The sequence below is a fragment of the Nyctibius grandis genome, chromosome 9, assembly GCF_013368605.1.
Source record: "Nyctibius grandis isolate bNycGra1 chromosome 9, bNycGra1.pri, whole genome shotgun sequence".
NCBI lineage: Eukaryota > Metazoa > Chordata > Aves > Nyctibiiformes > Nyctibiidae > Nyctibius > Nyctibius grandis.
Window position 1 is genome coordinate 12,457,447 of NC_090666.1, and position 18,584 is coordinate 12,476,030.

At 38.4% G+C, this 18,584-nt stretch overlaps 1 protein-coding gene across 3 annotated transcripts in view; it reads left to right on the forward strand.

Annotated features, from left to right (window-relative positions):
* Window positions 1-18,584, forward strand: part of SESTD1 (SEC14 and spectrin domain containing 1) — a 58,716-nt gene that overhangs the window by 19,145 nt on the left and 20,987 nt on the right. For all 3 annotated transcript variants that reach the window (XM_068407803.1, XM_068407805.1, XM_068407804.1), the window contains 6 exons: window positions 2,486-2,576; window positions 5,761-5,874; window positions 11,758-11,871; window positions 14,155-14,252; window positions 14,652-14,707; window positions 17,176-17,387. In XM_068407803.1, coding sequence (XP_068263904.1) covers window positions 2,486-2,576; window positions 5,761-5,874; window positions 11,758-11,871; window positions 14,155-14,252; window positions 14,652-14,707; window positions 17,176-17,387 — 685 coding nt within the window. The remainder of the gene's footprint in view (window positions 1-2,485; window positions 2,577-5,760; window positions 5,875-11,757; window positions 11,872-14,154; window positions 14,253-14,651; window positions 14,708-17,175; window positions 17,388-18,584) is intronic.

Genomic DNA, 18,584 nt, shown 5'->3' on the forward strand with positions numbered 1-18,584 from the left:
AAATCCCAAATGGTCATCCGTGCAAGTCATCTCGTTGACTTAAGGACTTGGCAGTATTTGTGGAACAGATGCAGGCATTGCTGTTCTAGTAAGCATTAATTATTCCACAGTCTCATCCTGATGTATGTTTTTACATATATTAGTGTAAAAATAACTGTCTGAAAATTCAACCAAAGTACTCTTTGTACAAACTGGGAAATCTGTTTGAAAGCAAAGTTCAGTGTTCCCACATCTAATGCTCTGTTTGTCAGTCATGGAAAAAATGACCTCTCTTTTATGTGTCATTATGGAAAAATCATTGTCGTTTTTGTTTGCGTGTTGTTTTTTAGTGGGAAATGCAAACTTTTTGGCCTAAGAGCCTGCCTTTTTCTGGAAAGACTTGCTGAACAATGTTTGATAAAAGGATGGGTTTAGGGAGGGATGTTGTCCCAAACCCAGATAGCTGTCCAAGAAATTTAATGTTACTTTTTTCCCCAAGTTCTATGCGTAACCTAATATGTTTAACTTATAATTCAGTTGCGCATGCCATATGTTGTAACTATAACTGTTTTGAAATATGCATTCTAGTGTTGATGGATAGCTGTGTCCAAAATTTTTGAGAGGCATAATGCTCAAATTTTATAGTGTCTTGGATAAAATTTCTTTGGAGTGTGTGTGTGTAAAGTTTTCCTCAGACTTCAGACAACTTATTCCTAGTGTTTAAGTCTACTGTTATGCCTTTCTTTGATTCTATTTGGTGATTTTCTTGGATTCTGAAGACACCTTCAGAATCTAAGAAAAATAAAAGTGGCAGTGTTACACTATTGTCTGTGCATACTGAAGTTTGCTTCGTTTGTTGTATTCTCTGTATTGTGGCTCAACCCAACAAATATTTGGTTTTTTTTTTTAAACTTTCATACAAACATTTATGTTTGAGTGTTGGCTGAACTTTTCAGAAGTGGAAACTCACTTTTGAATTTGGTTGGTTGGTTGTTTTGGGTTTTGTTAATAGGTCTATTAGTAGAGAAGAGCAGATGCTGATACTGCTAGATTCCAGTGAGCCTAAGGAAGCCATGTCTCAAGATGCTATAGTGACACTATTCATCTTGTTCTTAGTAGTAGTGGTAGTGTACCTTTTGAGTTCATTCTGATTTACCGTTGAACTCACAAAGCCTTGAATGTTCAGAGTGCTTCGAGAAAAATCGTGTGTGTGATCTTCGAGGTTCCTTAAAACCAAAAGTATTTATGGATTGGCAGCCAACTTTGTAACTATTTTTTCCTAAATAGACTCGTAAGGTGCCTTTTTTCCCTTTTTTTTAAATTCCAAGATAATGTTGTCTTCCACCCATATCTGATGGAGCTCAGCTTAAACATGAACTAATTAAGTTACATTTCTCAGTGTGAAACATAATGCATATTGTTACATGCAAGTTGCTTTGTTTTTTTGTCAACTAAGGAGATCACAGAAATGGCTTTGTTTTGTAATTGCAGATTTGGGTGCTAAAGGGTACATAATGCTTTTCTACGTCATGTAAATGTCATGTTTTTTAGTTACTTATAACTTTGGACACAAAAATTCCAACCTGAGACATGATATCTAATGTGGTAACTAATGCTAAAATTATGGGCTCACTTCCATGTCCTCTTCTGGCTGCTGCTGTGCTGGTTGTGAGAAGGTAATGCTTCCCAGCTGCTGGTGACATCCAGAGGTTGCTGCCACCATTGAACTCTGCCCAGCTGTTGTGAGCATCTTGTTGCCAGCTTCAGTTAGAAATGAGCTGGAGAGGTCTTTGTGGGAATGCACAGGGAGTGAGGAAAGTTTTCACTGTTTTCTCCATTTTGGTACTCAAGCAGAAGTACCTTTGAATTTTTGGCTTTGCAGCTAACTGTTTGCAGCAGGGTTTTTTTGTAGTGTACACAGACTCAAACGTTATTAGAAGAAAAAGAGATTATGTCAGTCAAATACTTTTTCTTGTAGATCCATACGCAAAGCCTCTGTCCTTGTAGAGGCTTTTTGTGCACTTCAATTTCTAGTCCATTTGTTCAGGAAAGAAATTTAAGCATGTTTAGATGGTTTCCTGCTTGGACATGCATCAAGTGATATGTAGCTGTATCCTCAAACCTGTGCCAATTCATAAGCAGCCTTGTGAAAACTGACATCCCTTTGTCTTCCTTACAAAACTGTCAATCAACCTCTTATTTCTGAGGATTTTGTGAAGTTTAGGGTTATGAAACCTTTTCAGAGTTGCTAAAGTTTAAATAAATGCTTGTATTATGAATTATACTTCAACGATACTGAGAAATTGTAATTTGGAATACCTATTAATATGCTTGAGCATTAGAATTGAAAGTTATTTCCAAATGAGCAAACTTAAGGTTTTTAAGACAGTATTTTTATAAGTAAAAAAGTACATAGTATTTTTCAGTAGAGTTGAAATCCAAAGTCATTGTGATATGACACTTGTTCTTGAGTTTTATTTTTTTCTAAGTGTTTTTCTTCTTTTAGTGAGAAGTGTAAAGCTAGAGGATTTACTGTGATAGTGGATGGCAGAAAATCTCAATGGAACGTGGTAAAGACGGTTGTATTAATGCTGCAGGTAAATAAATTTTATACATCTGTAGTTGACTGATTAGTGTTATAGATGTGAACCCAATAGCTGCGTTATTGTGGAGGCAGTAATTTCTTTATTGAGAAATAGACAATTTATGGCCTTTTAAAATCACAAAATGTGGTTCTGTGACAGAGTTCTGTTCAGAGAGAAACAATCTGCAAAGAGGATGATAGACCTCACTCAAGTGAGGGACAAATACATTACATGCTGAGAACACACAGTTGTAGACCTTTTTATAAAACAGAGTTTTAGTTTAAAAAAAACAGAAATATGCTCCTGGTGTCATCAAATGTGAGCAGGAGGAAAGTCTGCAGGGGAGCAGTTCACACTTGATAGTGCAGCTGAGCAGGTTCTGATGCAATATGCTGTACTACTTAGTTTCCATGGGAATTGGCTGCAGTTGATTTTTTTGTGTGTAATAGTCCCAATCACGAATTATATTCTGGATGCTATACAAAGAAGGAGAATTTTAAAAAGTATCACAGAATCAACCAGGTTGGAAGAGACCTCAGGCATCATCGAGTCCAACCGTTGCCCTGACACCACCCTGTCAACTAGACCATGGCACTAAGTGCCATGTCCAGTCTTTTCTTAAACACATCCAGAGATGGTGACTCCACCACCTCCCTGGGCAGCCCATTCCAATGTCTAATAACCCTTTCTGAAAAGAAATTCTTCCTAATGTCCAACCTGAACCTCCCCGGCGAAGCTTGAGGCTGTGTCCTCTTGTCCTATCGCTAGTTGCCTGGGAGAAGAGGACAACTCCCACTTCACTACAACCTCCCTTCAGGTAGTTGTAGACTGCAATAAGGTCACCTCGGAGCCTCCTCTTCTCCAGGCTAAACAACCCCAGCTCCCTCAGACATTCCTCGTAGGTCAGACCCTCCAGACCCTTCACCAGCTTGGTCGCCCTCCTCTGGACTCGCTCCAACACCTCAACATCTTTCTTGAAGTGCGGGGCCCAGAACTGAACACAGGACTCAAGGTGTGGCCTCACCAGTGCCGAGTACAGAGGGACGATCACTTCCCTAGACCGGCTGGCTACACTATTCCTAATAGAGGCCAGGATGCCATTGGCCTTCTTGGCCACCTGGGCACACTGCTGGCTCATGTTTAGCTGGCTGTCGATCAGCACCCCCAGGTCTCTTTCCACCGGGCCGCTTTCTAACCACTCTTCCCCCAGCCTGTAGAGCTGCATGGGATTGTTGTGGCCGAAGTGTAAGACCCGGCACTTGTTCTTGTTGAACCTCATGCCGTTGGTCTCGGCCCATCTATCTAACCTGTCCAGATCCCTCTGTAGGGCCTTCCTAGCCTCCAGCAGATTGACACTCCCACCCAGCTTGGTGTCATCTGCAAATTTGCTGAGGGTGCAGTCAATCCCTACGTCTAGATCATCTATAAAGATATTGAACAGCACCGGCCCCAGAACTGAGCCCTGGGGAACACCGCTAGTGACCGGCCGCCAGTTGGACTTTGCCCCATTCACCACCACTCTCTGGGCTCGGCCATCCAGCCAGTTTTTAACCCATTTAAGAGTCCACCCATCCAAGCCCCGGGCAGCCAGTTTGTCCAGGAGGATGCTGTGGGAGATGTGTGTCAATTCCTAGTTAAAGAAATTAATAAGAATTTATTATTTTAGCTTTTCAGAACTGTGGAGTTAAAATAAAGTCTTATTTCTGCTAAACACTGTAGGTTATTTTCTGGTCTCAGTGGTCAAAGAAAATGCAAGATACAGCACTCTGAATAGATTAGAGAACTTGGACTACTGCCTTTCTTAGTGTACAGATGACTTCTCTTTATCAGAACAGTTTTCCTCTTAGACTTAGATGAAGCCTCAGAAAGTGTGTCAAATATGAATAATTTGATTTTGTTGTCCTGCTGGCTCATTGTTGCTCCTGGGGTTTTTAGTCTGTTTCAAGGTGTCTTTCAGCAATTCTTGACTAAGATGGCATTCCTATTAATAGTTACAGTAATTGGATCTACCATATTCTGGTTATGATCTTGACTGAGCTTTCACTTCAGCTAATGTTCAGTTGTGACATTTAGTGGGAACCTCAGCTAGTGGGGAAGGTACTTATTTGCTCATGCTCAGATTTCAGTGGCATCCAGTCAGCACACTTCCTGCCAGTGTGAAGCCTGCAGAAACATAAGTTACACATCTGTATCTTTAATTTGAGAAGGAAGCAATAAAGAAGATTTCCATATGTAAACTAATGACTTGAGCAGACCACTTGAGATTTCTCTCTGCTTGGACACATGTAGTTCTCAAAGGTGCTGGTTGGTCATCAAAGAGACACTTCTGTGTTAAAAATATTGTGTAGTTTTAAATAGTTTTTGCATATTCATTAAAATGGTGCAAGAATGAAATATCTCTTTTTCAGTGCTATGCTTTCTGAGTTGGATGTATATAAGTTTTTCAGAATTATATTTTTATAAATAAAATGAGATATTTGAAGAGAAATCCCATGCACTGTGTCACCTTTATGTCAGTACTCTAATTATCTAACTGTTTCTTGTTGCTATAGCTGATGACTTGGGAGTAATCAAGTCTCTGTTCCTTGATCTACATTTCAGTGTGACAACATAAAATCAGCTTGGTAGATTAAGTTGCTGTTTTAGGCTAAGGAATGTTTTCATGATAATACTTTTATGAATTAATATGCTGAAATGTTAATATTAAGCCCTTTCATTCTACACTAAGCAATATGTACTAGAGAAGTATAGGATATAATCTTGACGTGATTTAATAACAAAGTATACAATTCTTTTCTAACTTTGATTGCCATTTCATTCCGCATAGCAAATGACACTGGTAGAAGCTTTGTTGTTCTTAACATTTTCTTATTGAAATGCCATAAATTAAGTCTAGCCAATAAATCATGTTTTTCTATACTGATGTAGCATAAACTAATGATTAAGCCTCAGAACTGAGAGTAGATAGGTCAGAATTTCTTTTCAGTTCTGACACAATTTTGCTATGAAATTTAGTGCGATCTACTACAAAGCAGGATGGAGCCAATATGTGATGTAGATGCAGCAGACTTAGTTTAATTTCTGTCTGTAAATTTTAAGTTCTTGAATACAGGATGACATATAAGCAGAATTCAGTTCTGTGGTAAATGAAGGTTTAATCTTGAATGTTTTACTTATTTTTTCATTTGTTTTGCAGAATGTTGTTCCAGCTGAGGTGTCACTTGTTTGTGTAGTAAAGCCAGATGAATTTTGGGATAAGAAGGTTACGCATTTCTGTTTTTGGAAAGAGAAGGATAGACTTGGCTTTGAGGTATGTAAAACTTCTGTCTACTTCAGTCAAAAATACGATTTCTGGAATACTAGAGTAATTGGATGAAAATATAGTGGTTATATTCCAGATGCTTTGTGGATATCCTTAACAAACTGCTGTGGCCTTTTAATTTTTCCCTCTTTAATAAGAACATTAAATGAAGTAGGTCTCAAATTAGAAATGTGTGGCATTTAATTCTTTGCTCAGCAAGAGGATAAAGCTGTCTGATACATATTGTGGATGTTTTGAGTAAGAAACTGTTGTACAGGATTTAGTGTGAATTTTTTCATGACTTTTCTGTAATAGACTGTAGAGATGCATGTTGTATGGTGTCACTAAATCAGTACTAACCATTTTGAAAAACATTTGTTGCTGTTGCATGCATGTTCTCTCATTGTTTGAGTTCTTTAACATTAGTAGCAAAGGTTATAGGTCCCTTCAGTTTGACAAATATAAGGTGATAGTGTTCTTACCTTGTCAGGCAGAGTGTGTACAAGAGATTACACACTAATGTTAGCAGTTGCATTCTTTTATCTTTTTGCAAGGTTAATGGAAACATCAATTTTCCCTGTTTTTAGAAAATTATCTGTATCATGAATCTTTCCAATCATTTTTGAAGCTCATCTTCTTTGCACTACAACAGGCTTGCTGGGCTCACCAAATACTAAAATGTCTACTTGTTTTGTACAACAAAGCTCTTGGAGAGCATCTTGTCTTGTGAAAGAGATCGAAGTGTTTTACAGCCTTGTCTAATGCTGTGTAGTTCTTTCTGATGGTAAGATTATAACATTCTTGAATACTCCTGTAGAAAACTTAATTCAGGGAAAATGGGAATTGGAAGGTGGCAGCTGAAAGGTTATGTAACTGCTAAATAATATAAACCTAAAGACTGTCATACAGATATAATGCTGTTAATTCATATGAATTTTGTCCTGTTAAGTCCTGTTTCAGACTTTACATACAATAGGTAGCTTCGTTTTTTAGAAGCAATTCTTGAATGTGAAAGTGCTCTGAAGGAGTGTGGGGGTAAGATTACTATTTTCACTCAGATGACCAAACACTTTTTTTTTTTTTTTAAATCTGCTTTTTAAGATTCCTTTTATTACATTACTTCATTTTTTTTGTAATCTGCTTTAGAGTCTCATAAGTAAAGAAATACTGCGTGTTTGCCTTCAGGTTGTGTATCATACGGATGAAGATCATATTTTCTTTTTGAGTAGTTCTTTAAAGACAGACTTGAAAAGTAGCCCAGGTTCAATAGAGCAATGCAAAGAATCCCTGAATAGCCACTTGTGTGTTTGAAAGTCTGCAGCCAGCAAGGTATTCACTAATAAAGGTAGTGAAGTGCCTGAAATTTTGCCACTGGAAGTAGTTTCAACTATGATAATCTTGTGACTTGCATTACAGTTAAACTCTTTTGGGTTTCATAGATGTCTGTCTGTCCCTTCACCGAAATCCCTTGAGGGGACTGGCAAGGAGGTGTGGTCAAAGTATATTTCTATCTTGAAGTTCAGCGTGTAGCAGCTCAGTCATAGCTTCTTTAACCAAAAAAATGATTATCAAAAGAAAAAGACATGAGTATGGTGGTGTCCACCTTTTATAAACTAGCCTATTGTTTGGAGCACATCCAAGATGAGAATTAAAAAAGAGACTGAACCAACTGTCTCTACTCAAAATGAAGATTTAAGAGCTTGTGTTTAGAAGGTGACTTAAGTTTGCAACATGCAGTTTCACACAGATGTTTTCAGGACATAACGTAAACACAGAAGTCCAGAGAGTGGCAGTAATAAAGGTGAACTGCCCTCTTTAGCAGTTCCTACTGTCTGAATTAGGCTCTCTTTTCCCATCTGCACACCTGTATGTATGGTCCTTGGACAAGTTTGGGAAGCCTTTGAACTTGTAGTATAAAAGAATTTCATACAGTGGTTGTTACTGTATACATCATTGTATTGCCAGTTTTGAAATTAATCATCTAGAATAGATTCTTCTTGGATTTTTCTTTAATATCACTCAGCTAGAATCTATTTCTAGACAAATAAGCAGAAAGCCTACAGAAGATACATTAACGAAGCAGGGATAATTTTACATGACTATGATAATAAAGGGATTTTTTTGTTTGACTTTAAGGATTGGCTAACAGTCATTAAATGATAATTCTGTAATGAAATTTAGTAAGCTTATGTATTATTTAGTATATATATACACATAAGTTTATGTAAAATTTAGTAATTTTATGAAGCACATTCTGTGCCAACGATGATATTGGCATTGTCGGCATAGACCATTGGAATTGTGTAGCTAAACCTTTTGGTTTCTATTTCTAAAGTACTTTTTTCATTACTGAACCGTAAACGTTTCTCCCTAACCTGAAATTTTGATCTAAGATCAAAATTAATAAAATTAATAAAATTAATAAAATTAACTCTTAAATTAATAGTTTTGAAGTTTTAGGAAGAAGAAAATAATTAAAATATCCCCCGCCGCCGTCACCATGCACCGCTCACTCCGCGCCTGCCGCCGCCTCGGCAGCTCCGCCGGCCTCCTCGCGCGCCCACCGCCCCCGCGCGCCGCCCCGCGCTGGGTGCCGCCGCCGCTACCGCGCGCCGCCATGGTGAGCACCCCGGTGGGGGGGGCGGTGGGGCGGTGACCTCTAAGTGCCACTGCCCGCCGCGGGCTGCCGCCCTCGCTCCTCCCCCTGCGCCCGCCGGCCCTCGCGACCCTCCGTTCGCCCCAGTCACGGGAGGGGGAGCGGGCGCGCGCTGCCTGAGGGAACGGCGGCCGCTGCGGGGAGGGCAACGGCACCGGGAAGACGTTGCCGCCATCCCCTGCCAACCTTGCGCGGCCGCTTACCTCTTCCGCCGAGGCAGCTGCGGGGCCTGTCCCCGCCCGGAGTGCGCGGGCAGCGCCGGGGCCTGGCTCGGCCCCTGCTCCGCAGCGCTGGTGCACCCAGATTTGCAGCCCCGAGGCGGTGGCTGCTCCAGGGGCGGGCTGCGGGTATCTGCAGCGCGCAGGTGTCCGGGTGCGCTGCCCGGGGGACGGGATTTACGTGGTGAGCGCGGCCGGTGGCTGTATGAGCTTGGCCGGGCAGGGAGGGGCGGCATCCCACCAGGCGGGCAGGGGGGGATGTTCCTGCAGGGACCTGCTGCGGCAGAGCTGTGGCATGCGGCAGCCTCCTCCGCAGAGATTTCAGGCTCTTTCTTAGAGCTGTTGAGGTACAAATAAGAAAAAGCTGTATCCTCACTGAAATGGGGGTGTCTGGAAAATCTTTGGGGCTGCCTGAAACCTAGGGAGCTTTCAGCTGGGAACTGCTGGTGACGTCTGGCAGGCATCCGCAGTTATTCTTCAGGTATTGTTCAGGTTGTGACATGATCTAGGTAATCCTGCTCCGGCAGGGGGATTGGACTAGATGATCTTTCGAGGTCCCTTCCAATCCCTAACATTCTGTGATTCTGTGATTCTGTGATTAGAGATTAATTTCATGCAAACATATGTCAAAATTTTAAGAAAAGTAGTCAGTGATGTATCATTTTACAAAAAAAATAATCATAGCATTAAAACATAGCAGCTGCTTCCTAGGCAGGAGGAAAACCTCGGATTTGTTCCCTAATGGCTACTTGTATCTTGGCTTGATGCATGGGCAGATCAGAAGTTTGAATTAGTAGAGGATAATAACAGGTAGTTGCTGAATTCTCATTTTGGTCGATAGGTCTTTGCTCGTGAGTTTGCCTTCTGCGTCATTTAGAAGCACTGAAAACAGGGTGAGACTGCTTGCTTTCTCAAGGGGCTACCATCAGCTTCTGGGCAATTGCCATCTGAGGTTGGATAACGAGCAGAGAGAGTGGTTTTTGGAGCAACATCTTAAGTTACAATGAGGCTTACTATTGAGGTGGAAGTTTTGCACCTTATTAGAAAAATTTTGAAAAATAAAAAAGTAGTTTATGTTCTTTGACCAAATCTCACTTGTGGGGTGTTTTTTTTTTTTTTTGTCAGAGGATTATTTTCTCATATAGCTAATGCATTTGTTACAGGCAGGTTTTGCTTTGCAGGAGAAAAAAATTTTTTTTAAATGTTTCCCCGGTACAGATTTGTAAATTATATGCCTTGCCTGCTCTCCTTCCTGAAGGATCTCACTTAAAAAAATCAGAGTCCATCCTTTTCTTGAGGCTATTTGGTTTTTTAGAACCAATATTTCAGTGATGTGAATCAGCTGCCCTATTTACTTTAGTTTCCATACCAAAATGTTCTGATTGAATAAATTAATTTTCTCCTTTTTCATGAACTCATAGAGATGAAAAAGGAATTTTAAAATGACCTAAAATATAAATGTGTGCCTAAAGAAGGAAGAACAAAGACTGTATTTTTCTTGGACCTAGAGTAATCTAGAGTTTGGGCTGGTTACTGGCATTACTTAAAGAAACTACAAGTTAATGCCACTTATGGCAGCTACATACCATTAAGAATACAAGAGAATAGCTATATTTGTTGAATGTTACTGGAGAACGTTCTTGTACATTAAATATTAGGTCATTTCTTTGAAGCTACTCTGGATTCTTTAGTTGTAAGAATTGAAAAATCACAGAGTAATTCCAATTGGAAGGGACCTCAGGAGGTCTCGAGTCCAGCTTCCTGCTCAAAGCAGGATCATCTATGAGATTAGACCAGGTTACTCAGAGCTTTATCCATTTGGGCCTTGAACAACTTCCAAGGATGGAGACTGCACAACCTCTGCTTTCAGTTTGTAAAGATGGCCCATGGTTGTTTACTTGAATGGCTTTTGATCTCAAAACACATCTCAGAAACATAGCATTTTCATCAATGATTTGGTATATCAAATTGGTTTAGTGATCTAAACAGGTCTGAACTACCCTGACGTAGTGGAAGACAAAACCCTTGAGGTAATTTTAAGGAGAAAACCCTTAAGTTTAGGATGGGTTTTCTGCCTTCCAGTGTCTACAGGAACACAGAGCTGGACTAGAAGTAGAAGGATCTTTCCAGTTGACTCTTTCCACATATTCTTCTCCGCTGCAAGAGTATGTGCATGATCTGATGGATTTGCAAAATTATCTCCTTTTTTTTCCCAATATGTCTGCTTCCATAGGGAGTTTTTTTCCACAGGAATTATTCCAGGCTTAGCATATCATGCATCAAAGCAACCTGTGCAACCAAACTTTTGATTTAGGTTTGTATGAATAAGGTTAGGCTAGGAGCCTCTAGAATGCAGGAAACGAAGGGAAGAATTTAGTCTTCTGACTAGCAGTGGACCTGTGTTTTCCTTTATTTCCTGAAGTAGTTGATGAACTACATTTGTCTCCTGGGTGAATGACTTGTGCTTTTAAGCATTCTAAGATTTGAATTTGACTCCTCATGGAAAGAGTATGGTTGATCCAACTCTTACTGAGCATATTTGCACAGTAAATGCAGGCACTTAACTTTTATGGCACAAACCTCTGGGACTGGAAGTATTGCAAGAGAGAGTGGTAAAAATACTAAGTGCTTTGCAGCATGATATCCTGCTACTATATTCACTAAAAATAGATTGTGTGGTATATGACTTAACCAAGAAGCATCAGTTGCCACCAAGAAAACATATCCAAGAAACATTTCTTTTCCCTATTATAAATAGACAAGGTGGTACAGATGATGCTCTTACAGGATTGTGCATGAGATATACACTGCATATCAAAATTACCTGTCTGTTTTAGGCCCACATTAATTGCAACCAGCCATACTTCATTTAAACATTTAGCAGTAAAAGGGTCACTTTCTCTGAATCACAGAAGATCTTCTCAGTACCTCTGGGCACACATAACAATTTCTCAGGTACTTAAGGAAGAACATAAGCATTACTTACAAGTGTACCTAAAATTTATTTTGTTGTTGCAGGTTATTTTAGTATCTGCTAACAAGCTGACTCGATATATAGAACCATGCCAACTAACAGAAGATTTTGGAGGAACTCTCACCTATGATCACATGGATTGGCTGAATAAGAGGCTGGTTAGTTTTCTGTCGTTTTGTTTTTTTTTTCTTTTTTTTTTTTTTCTCAAATGTCTCATTCTTGAGCCGTGAATTTTTATTTGTGTAGGAACTGCTAAGTGTGTAGAAATTGTCACATGTGTAGTAGTGCAGTTCAAATGCATGAATAGTCTTATGATGGTAACTAATGCTGGATTTGCTCAAGGGATGATAAAGCTAATGTAATCAATTTTTTGATTCTTTAGTGAAGCTCACTTGTAGACCCTCACTCTAGAAGAGATGGAGTGTATGGCATAGTTGCTACAAATGGAAATTGTTTGGCTGCTGATAGGAGAAATCCAAAACAAGGAGGAAATACTTGGATTCTGCAGATCCTCAGAGGTTTTCTCTTAGGCCTTGGTTCCTGTGGACCGAGACAGGTTTTCAGCTCTCCTACACTAAAACATCTGTCAGTGCAGTTTCCCCAGTAGATACAGAGATGCAGTAAACATAGGAGCAAATACACCCCTAAATCATTAATAGACACAAATTGTTTAAGCAACTGTTGGTGCATGTAGCAGTCCAGAATGTTTTTCATCTGTTCTTCATTGATAGTTGTTTTTCAGTTACTTAACTTTAATTTTTCAAAACAATATTAAATCTTCATTGAAACAGTGTGTTCCTTTCATGTGCAAGCTATTCTTAAAATGTGCATCTCCATCTAGGATCTCCAGGTGGGATCCTGGACAAGGAATGCTCCACAGCGTGTCCCAACCGCAACTGCCCAAAGCCTTCAAACATACCCTGCAGCCAATCTCACAGCACTACCTCAAGAAACTTGAAGGCTTACACCATGTGTACCATATTTCTTTTTTGCTGAATCTTGGAAAATTGTGTGTTCAGACCTAAGGGCAGAGAGAGCATCATCTGCTGTGCAGCTTTTTTCTACTGGTCTTTGTATGGCCTTTATGTGTGTGTGGATTAGCGCAAGGCAGCTTGTTTCTTCTCTGCCTGAAACTGAGAGTGCCTGGACACAGAAGAGGGCAGGGGAATCTAATATTTTCATTGTCCTTCATTTTTGCCTGGTACATACAAATCTGGCTTTTACTCACTTATTCCTGCATTCTTAAAAATCATAAGGACAGTACTTCCACTCTAGCTGGGACTTTTGCTTTATATTTGGTTCAGACTACAACTGAAAATTTCTTTCTCCTGTCTTCTCTCTTGCCTCGTTTCACTTGTTTTGTATATTAATGACGAACCTCTTCCATTGCAACTCTTAAATTCTGAAACTAGACAAGAGGGCAGAAAGGTTGATTAAGGTACTAGCTGAAAAATAGTTTACAACTGTTTATACATTTTAATTCTATGGATTTTTTTTTCCCCTTTTGGTAACAACTGAATTTAGCTTTGATAAACCTGTCTCTTATAAGTTAGCTTTTAAGAGCTGTCCACCTCATGTCCTTTTTGGTTTTCCCTGAAATTTAAGTAGTCCTAGATAGGTTAAGGAAGGTTCATCTGCAGGCTATTGATTAATAATTTATTAACACCAAAAAGACCTGGAAGTTATTGTGCATGTTACTTATGGCACCTGATCATGCTCAGTTCTGTTAAAAAACAACACCCCCCTCAAAAAAAAGCCAACAAAGAAAAAAATAAAACCCAAAAAAAACCCCACCAAACCCCAAAAAACAACCCTTAGAAGTCAGGTACAGAGCAGTCATCTGAACGGTACCCAGTGTCAGACTGCAGGCCTTGTTATCTGAGATCAGAAGCCCCTATATTCAAAGAAACTGATGAGGGTATTTCTTTCTATACAATACATCTTTCTTTTATCTTAGTTATTCACTACAATATAGCCCATATTAGTGGTGATTAAAAGCTGTAATATTGACAAAGTTGAATATTTTAATCCATTCAAGTGAGCTGTCAGATGCTTGTATAACATGGCTTGATTGTTTAGCATTATTCTTAAGATTTACTTAAAAGTTTAAATGAAGATGTTTAATAAATATGTCCATAAGAACTTGCAGGTTTTGCAGAAATCTCAAAATTTTTCAGTATTTCCGAATTCAGTCTGTCTTTGGTATATTCAGTGTAACGTTTACTGTCTTCCTAAGGAATCTTAGTGCTCTTAAGTGTTCCCTGAACAAAACTTCATATTTTCTACTCTTTCTACCCTGCCATCTGAATGTTGGGAAATAATTACACTGTGTAAAGATTGAGGTATACTAACAGAACTAGTGGATAAATTTACATTGATGCCTTCAGTACTGCCACTTATATAGTTCTAATTTCTTAAGTTAAAACCTGCCTCTTATTTAGGTATTTGAAAAGTTCACGAAAGAATCAACATCCTTACTGGATGAGCTTGCTCTGATTAACAATGGAAGTGATAAAGGAACTCAACAAGAAAAAGAGAGGTGTGTGGTTTGCTTTTTGAAATCAATAGTTTTGGATTATAAAATTTCATTGGAAATCCAAACAATATTGAAAATAAATGCCTTAAATATTTTGAAATGTGTAAAGAAGTTCTGATATTTTATAATGTAGACTACAGAATTCATCAGTGTGTCTGTAGGTGTATGCTCATTTGGCTATTGACTACATGCAGCTGCACTTCTGTTTTGATACAATGAGTTGAAAAAGTGAGGACTTTACTGAGTGAGGAAAGAAACATACAGTCTCTTAACAGTATCAGGTAGCTCTGGCCTTAGTTTTTAGTGCTACTGTAATACAAATTATTAATAATGTGTTTGTTACTTTAAGTAATTATTATTAAGTTTATTATTATTAATAATGTATTTGTTACTTTATTCAAGATCAATAGATTTGAACTTCCTTCCGTCAGTTGATCCTGAGACGGTATTGCAGACAGGTATAGTAAGTCTAAAAATTATAATGTTGGTCAATAAAGTAACATTATTAATTTTTAAGCCCTAAGTGAAAGCACAGTGGGCACAATAATTATCTTAGCCGTCACCACAATGTAACAAGCTTATCAATTAATGTTAATCTTTGTTGAGTTAAAAAAAAAGTGATGTTAACAAACAAATGGAAGAACTCCAAATGAGTCTTTTTGAAAATAGTTTTTAATAATCCTGATAACATCTTTACAGTATTACCATAATCATTTAATTTTGAGAATACATTGTTTCTAGATTATGTTAGTATGTTGGCCTTATAGAATGAATTCATCTAATGAATGGCAGTTTCCTACACAATTCTCATAATTTGCATCAGCCTGGTTCTGAGCTGACCATCAGTAGAAGTGAAGCATAGAGTCTTCTGACTCTGCTGCTTAGACTCTCCCTTGCGCATTAAACAATTTAGGGTTCTTTAATTGAAATGGTTTTTTTTTAGGGTGAATTTCCTGTTGGCAATAAAGTATAATAGCACTGTTGATTTGGACTAGAAATTTGCTTAAAGATTTTTGCCTTTGTAGAATAGGAAGTAATGCGTAGCATTAAGGTGGTGATCAGCTCAGAATCCTTATCTTATAGTGACCTACAAACTAATGTGTGGATCACATGTAATATTTGCCACAGAGAACTGCTGGCTTTACAATGCCCTCTGTGTAAAATTTTAGCTTATTTAGATGTGGGATAATATTGTTTGAGTTAAAAGGTGAAACAATGGTGCCTTGCTGTGGTTTTTAAAGTTTTTAAGATATGAAGTGTCTGTAGACACTGTCACCACATTTTAGTCTAATTGTGTATCCTCCTCTAATGTTGAGATTTTTTTGGACAAAACAACACTTCAATTTTGTGTAAGAAGTAGACGGCTCTCAAGAACGTTAGTTTATATGCATTCTCTGTTTTCTTTATTATGGCATAATGAATTATCTTTTTTGCACTATGAACTTTAATAACTTTCATTAAATCATGGGAGTTCCTAAGAGGCAACCTTTCTCTTTGTTAGATTCACTGTATTGAAAGTTTGATTAAACTTTCCTATCTCCTCAGGGTAAATATAAACAAACTGAGGTTTTAGATAAGAGGCTTCTGTCTTCCATAGTTACAAGTGCTGTTGCTTTCACAAGCTCCAAATGCACATATAAAGTATAATTCTTAGAATTTTATAAGAATCCAGTTCAAAAAAAATGTTGTTACCTTGAAAACGTTAACTCTTTACCACTGAAAGAATACAATAAAAATTAAAAATTATCCCAGTAGAACTACAACTTGTAAAAGCCTTTAAGTCTGTTTGCTCTGCAGCTATCTGTGCCTGTCTGTCTAGTATTACAAAACATGAAATCCAAGATGTTTATTTCCATAGTATGGCAAAATGTATTTGAATTCTTAAGACATGTTCATTTCGCAGTAATATATGCTGAGTAATTTAAAGTTGCTTGCTGCAATCTCCAAAGCCCTTGGCATTTTGATTGTCTAGATAATACCAGTTGAATTTAGAGTCTATTTTTCTACATTTTCTTTGAGGTATTACAATTTCTATTCTAGTGGTAACTTTTTTTTCTTTTAGTAAACTGACGTTACCATTTTAAGACCTGCAGGACTGATGATGTGAAATGGGCAGATTTTCACTTTTACACCAACATTTCTTTAGTGACCAAACACTGTTTTATTTGCTAACTTGTTCATTGAACTTTTGGGGAACAAATTGATGATCTGGATTTACTGGTAGTATGGTGTTTACATCCTGAAAACCTTACCACAACGTAACAATAACATTCTTTGTACAGTTTAAATAGAGGATTAAATAGTCAAAACATACTATTTTTACATACATGAAAGTTGTTACACTCTAGAGAGTCTATACCCTGATATGGTGCTTAAGAGCACAAAGAAAAAGGTGAGAAAAGTGAGAAAAAATTATTGATCAAAATACTTGGTATCCAGCTCCACACTTTCTGTGAAAGTTTTGTACGTGTTGTAAAAATCTGGGAAGATAACAGAGAAATTATATGTGCAGTCTGCTTCTAGATCATTCATTTAATCTAGTTTGAGAGAAATACTTTGGATGCTACACAGTATTTTGAAGTAAACAAGAATACTTATAGTTGTTTCAGACTCAAGATGGTGCTTTGCAATTGTTTCTTTACATTAGTCAATACTATTGTCAATATGAATGTTAAAGTTACGGTATCTTTTTTATATATCTAAAATATACTACATGATTTCTACTCTATTTTATGACTGATACAATACCACAAACTGTGGCCAGTGCTCTGCATGAAATGGTATCATTAAATGTGCCCAATTCATGAAAGATCAGTAGCTGCAAAAACGTACCACCGGATAGTCTAAAAGCAGGCAGGCTTACTAATAATTTTTGTGCTTGTTTTTTGAAACTAAATTAACCACATCATTGTATGTATTCGTAAAGGTCATGAGTTACTATCCGAGTTACAACAGCGTCGATTCAATGGTTCAGATGGAGGGGTATCCTGGTCTCCAATGGATGATGAACTACTTGCTCAGCCACAGGTCATGAAGCTACTTGACTCACTCAGAGAGCAATATACCCGCTACCAGGAAGTTTGCAGGCAACGTAGCAAGCGCACACAACTAGAGGAGATTCAGCAGAAGGTAATGCAGGTAAGCTTGGAGCTGTTCTTGAATATTGCGAGGTGGAGGTTTAAGCTCAAGTCCCAGACTGTGTTTCCTGCAAAACTTAGAATCAGAGGTGAGAGCTTCATGCTTCCTTTCACTCCTCAAGGTGCAACATGCTGGCTTCACTTGATGCTTTACATAGTGCCTATCACAATGACTTTCCGAAGGCTGTTCTGATACGTGCAGGTGATCAGAAATGTGCTTTTTTGCCACCACCTGTTAGCAAAGAGAGGCACATTCACAAATGAGACATATTTGACTGTAATTTTGCTTGAGAGTTGGAAAGCTTCCACTGTCTATGTTTTTTTAAGTTTCTGTTACTGAAGATAAGCCATTATTTATCCCTTTATTTGTCTAATGCTTGGTGTTTTAACTTAAAGTGATTAAACTCTCTGTATTTCAAGGCTACCCTGACCAGAGTGAATACAAATATTCCTAATTGTGTGTTAAAGATCATAATGAATTGGTTTGGTCCTGTGGAAACTGGCATGTGATTAGCACTTTCAACATCTTCTCAGCAGAGTCTCAGTAAAGAAAATCAAGAAAATGGAATTAATTTATTCCTCTTGTGTTTATTACTTGAAATTAGACTTATGTTTTTAAGCTTCTGTATAGTTTGAATATGCATAAAATAGAATGGATATTGCTTTTAACCTTTCAACATGAAGAGAGGCTGAGAGAGTTGGGGCTCTTCAGCCTGGAGAAGAGAAGGCTCCAGGGAGACCTCATAGCAGCCTTCTAGTACCTGAAAGGGGCCTACAGGAAAGCTGGAGAGGGACTTTTTACAAGGGCATGTAGTGATAGGACGAGGGGGAATGGTTTTAAACTGAAAGAGGGTAGATTTAAGTTAGATATTAGGAAGAAATTCTTTACTGTGTGGGTAGTGAGACACTGGAACAGGTTGCCCAGAGAAGTTGTGGATGCCCCCTCCCTGGCGGTGTTTAAGGCCAGGTTGGATGGGGCTTTGAGCAACCTGGTCTAGAGGAAACGTGTCCCTGCCTGTGGCAGGGAGGTTGGAACTAGGTGATCTTTAAGGTCCCTTCCAACCGAAACCAACATTTGACATTTCTAATGCATGAGGAGTGCAAATCAAGTACTTGCATTTCAGTGTTGTAGGTATAGGTAAAGATAAAAGCTAATCAATCTTCACAGAATCACAGAATGTTAGGGATTGGAAGGGAC